General features: G+C 42.4%; 1 protein-coding gene across 1 annotated transcript; it reads left to right on the forward strand.

The window, feature by feature from the left end:
* On the forward strand, window positions 1-3,276 carry c12h2orf49 (chromosome 12 C2orf49 homolog). The gene is made up of 4 exons (XM_075478666.1): window positions 1-128; window positions 328-491; window positions 2,045-2,294; window positions 2,609-3,276. Exons 1-4 carry the CDS (start codon window positions 18-20, stop codon window positions 2,663-2,665), a joined length of 582 nt encoding a protein of 193 aa, XP_075334781.1. The 5' UTR covers window positions 1-17; the 3' UTR covers window positions 2,666-3,276.
* Window positions 3,277-4,660: the final 1,384 nt, after the last annotated feature.

Consider the following 4,660-nt stretch of genomic DNA (forward strand, 5'->3'; position numbering starts at 1 on the left):
GAACAAGAGCAGCAAACATGGCGGCCGGCATAGGACAAAATGGAAAGGCTGGTGGTAACTCCGATGTGGATCTCTTGTTGCACCCTGAGCTGCTGTCTCGAGATTTTATGCAGATAATTTTAAGTGAGGTGAGTCATGAGTTGGATAGGGAAATTGAAGGTGTCCCTTAGTGTGGAAATAAGTCAAGAATTCTAAAATGTTAGCACATCAGCTATCAGTCAGAATGGCTGTTTGTTTATGTCGCCTTTCAGCAATTTTCTTTACGTCAGTCGTTGATTAACGTTTTACTTATCGAGGTGAGCTGACGGCATGATTTCTCTGATTCAGAGAAGCGTCAATACCAGAGACTGTGAAAGCAGGGACCATCTCACAGAAGTGTACCTCCGGCATGTCATCCCGCTGCCGCAGAGAACTCTCCCCAACAACCGCTGGGGACGGAGGATGGAGAAGAGCCGGGGCAGACAGACACCGGCTGGGCACAAGTCAGAAAGGTAACTCTTCACAACACAACACTCTAGGATGGCGGTCATTATATCTTGATGGGTAAACTTGTCCTCAGTGAGGACACCTGAGCCATTCCTGCAATGTTTCATTAGTCTTCTAATTGTTTAAATTTGGACTGAATACATATTTTTTGCTACTCTCTCCGGGATAAGAAAAGTTTGCTTAAAGCATTATTCAGAGATACCAAAAGAGGAAAATGAGCAACCAACTAGTTCGTCAGCAACAATTACCTCAATGACTTTATTCTGGGACTCCTCTATAGTACATTTGGTTGATTATCATAAAACAAAAAGAGTTATAGATAGTATTTCATACAATTATAACATTCATCACATTGTGGGCTTTTATGCAGTTTATGCCTCAGTTGATCCTCCTGTAATACTTCCCTGGAAGTTTCAATACTTGTTTTGGAGGGCTGCATATGGGGGCTGAAAATATCTGTAATGCTCACTCCTGACTTCTGCAGGGCTGAAAATAACTTTAGCTACCATGCACACGAGAGCTGCTGCTTTGCAGAAATGATGAAGCGAGCAAAGAGGGTCGTCCGCACACTTTTGAGCCTGTTTTCGTGACACTTTTTGTGGAACTCGTTACATTCCATGTGATTGAGTCATGGTTCGTCAAACGTGTCCCTACACGTAAGGCTGGTTGCGTTTTTGGAAAAACAAAGTTTCCCAGCAGGTAACACTGAGAAGTCGTTAATAACTGCGGCTCAGCTTGTTGCTGACAAACGCAGTGGGAAAGGTGGGAGCGGGGCTGCGTCTCCAGTACGGCTTGATATAAAAAATATAAATATTGGCTGATTTCATACCTTATTTGAAAAGATATTGATTAAAAACATATTTGTTATTGCTCTGAATGTAGGCGGGTAATGATAACAACACAAAACTAATATTCAGGGAGCATCACCTGCCATATCCTGTAAGCAAAACCCTGGAATTCCCTCCATTTCCGTTTTGCATCAAATGCTGCATCACCACTCTCACTTCCAGCTCTGAAACTACGTCTCAGGGAGGGAATCTCCTGCTGCGAAGTGCATGTGTGAACAGCAACTGTCGAGCGAGTCTGTTGCAAATAGTCTCCACAATCGGCAGAACTTCTCTATGTGTTCATTTATGGAAACAGTGTCGAGGCCAGACGGCAACATACTGGCCAGGCTGTTTTTCTTGGCAAGCCTGACTAAAATGGCTGAATTTCTGTCCAATTGGTTTTCAGTTGCAAGTATAGATACCAGGAGAAAAGTCACTCATTTATTACATCTCAATATCTAGATAATGAACTGATACAGATCAGGTGTAAACTGGGTAAAGGTGTTTGATGACCTGTACTGAGAAAACAGGTGACGGTTGTACTACAAAGCCAGACAGGGAACAGCTCGCACTCGTCCGTCCAATGAAACATGCCACGAATGACCAACAAGTCTTGCCGCTCGCCTTTTAAAAGAGAAAAGAAAACGATCATCATCAAAAGATCCCATCATTTAGAAATAAGTTTGTTCTTTAGAGTGAGCGTCTAATTGTTATTGTGTGGTTATTTCTAGCTCCAGTAATGACCACGGTAGGAAAAGGCCTCTGATCGTGTTTGATGGGAGTTCCTGTCACTCTGGTCCGCCAAAAGTGAAGAAACCAGAGGGAACGACCGCCTCAACAGGAGTCTCCGACAGGTTAAAACCCCCTCCGGCTGCAAATCTGTCCAACCCCATCCGCCGACTGTCGGACAGTTCATCTTCTTCCTCGTCCACGCATCGCAGTACCGACACAGCAAACCTCAAACAAGAATCAAACGCCTCGGTAGGAACTTCTTCCTCTGTCTCCACTGTTATCCGTGTACACTTTTCCATTCTGTGCTGCTTTTGTTTTTGAAGATGATCGTTTTCCAATTCCAGCACATGTAATTATATAAGTGTTGAGAAGCAATAACGTCTTAAAACATTACATTTAGGAGAAAGAGCAAAATAAAAAGTATGAGAGCAGTTATGAATCAGAACATTTAATTATTCAATCGTATTTTTTGGTCGACGGACCAATCGTTAATCAAAATGCTGCACTGATTTCAAATCGCTATTCATAATGGTGTTCGATGTCTCATTTTACATCCTTTTCAGGGGGCGCTACAATCTCCAGAAGTTAAGAAAAAGATCCAGCACGTGACATGGCCCTGACCTCTGAGCACAGATGCCAGCTCAGGCTCTTTCGGACAGACTCCTCCCCCTTCCCCGTCTCTTGACTTGTCAGAATCCACCACCTTAGCGGTCCCCATCACGGTTTTCCAAGTCGACGATTCTTTGAAACCCTTTAACTTGTGTTGTCAAGCCCACCTCGCGTCCTCGCTCGGCTCTGGGGGCCAACACGGTGGAGAGGTGCTCAGGAGATCCTCCCGCTTGTTGAAGTCACGAGCTTCGTTGTTGCTCTCCACAACCTCAAGTGCCCTTTGCCATCGCCACAATCAGCCTGTCCAGTCACCTTCCAGAGGAGGGAAAAATACGTGAGAGGACTTAGTTTCCAGACTTAGTTTCCAGACTTATGTCCGTTCATGGGTTGTTCAATGCGAAAAGGCCCCTGGTGCTGGAGGAGTGGGTGACTTTCTTGGCTGGGTCATGCTTTTCTGAAATTAGTCTGATTTTGAATTAAATGTCATTTGAGGTAATGTGAAAGGCGTTCAGAGACAGATTGTCCTCATCGTAACCTTGTAGAGGTTTTGTTTGCGTTTTAGTTGTTGGTGTTAAAGCGATACTCCGGAGTAGATTCAACCTGGGGTCATTTGAACCGTGATATCCAGCCAAGTAGCCCACCCGCAGTTTTTTCGATATTGGCTGAACATCAGCTGAGTTACCGAGTTATCCCGAATAGCTTCGTACAAGGGTTAATGGATCCTGGTCCGTATCTCCAAAATTACCACACTAAAATCACATGCCATGACACCAAACTTCTACAGTAGTACAAATATGGTCTGTACTCACCAAACGATGCATTTGGAAGTTTGAAAATAGTCCAGGAGTTTATTATTATCAACACAAGCCTGATAACTTCTCTGCAGCTAAAGCTGCGTCGACGTCACTTCAGGAAGCTGGGAGCTTCAAAGTAAGATGAGGGTTGATCTACTACTGTAGACAACAAAGCAAGGCTGCTCAATTTCTCCATTGATAAAATAACTCTACAACATAAAAAATTCATAAAAAAACATGGAGAATATAGCATATACTTTGTTGTCTACAGTAGTAGATCAACCCTCATCTTACTTTGAAGCTCCCAGCTCCCTGAAGTGACGTCGACGCAGCTTTAGCTGCAGAGAAGCTATCAGGCTTGTGTTGATAATAATTAACTCCTGGACTATTTTCAAACTTCCAAATGCATCGTTTGGTGAGTACAGACCATATTTGTACTACTGTAGAAGTTTGGTGTCATGGCATGTGATTTTAGTGTGGTAATTTTGGAGATACGGACCAGGATCCATTAACCCTTGTACGAAGCTATTCGGGATAACTCAGTAACTCAGCTGATGTTCAGCCAATATCGAAAAAACTGCGGGTGGGGTACTTGGCTGGATGTCACGGTTCAAATGACCCCAGGTTGAATCTACTCCGGAGTATCACTTTAAGAACTGGTATCCTTTGGTGATCAGTGGATATTCAGCATGTTTGTCATCCATCCCAGTTTTTTCAGTGCTATTTCGCAGATTATTCAGGTTTTTCAGGTTTCTTGTTTTTTTTTTAGAAGATGGGGGAAACTCGTCCTTGTGTATGTGAATAATCCAGACAAATGGAATGAAAACTACTTTTTTTTTTTAAGAATATTTATTTGTGTAGATTAATTGACTTTGCAGTTAGCATCTTTGGTGTGTAGAGAAATGATTGAAAACACAGAAACAAGGATTTTGACTCAGTATCGTGTTTGTACCAACAGTTTTTTTTTTTTTTTAAATAAACTCTGAACACAATGTATCATCTTTTAGTTCGGAAGTCTTGTGTCTCGTGTTTAATTTACCAATGTTTCACCATTAACAGCACACAATGAAGTGTTGACGCGGGTGTTGTGGTAAAAAATAAAGAAATCTTAACACTCTGCGATCATAAGGAATATTTATATATCTAATTTCTTCTTTTTTGGATTCGCTGTTTTTGAAATAAACGATTTTATACACAACTACAAGCCGTAAG

The sequence above is a fragment of the Odontesthes bonariensis genome, chromosome 12 (assembly GCF_027942865.1).
Source record: "Odontesthes bonariensis isolate fOdoBon6 chromosome 12, fOdoBon6.hap1, whole genome shotgun sequence".
NCBI classification, from domain to species: domain Eukaryota; kingdom Metazoa; phylum Chordata; class Actinopteri; order Atheriniformes; family Atherinopsidae; genus Odontesthes; species Odontesthes bonariensis.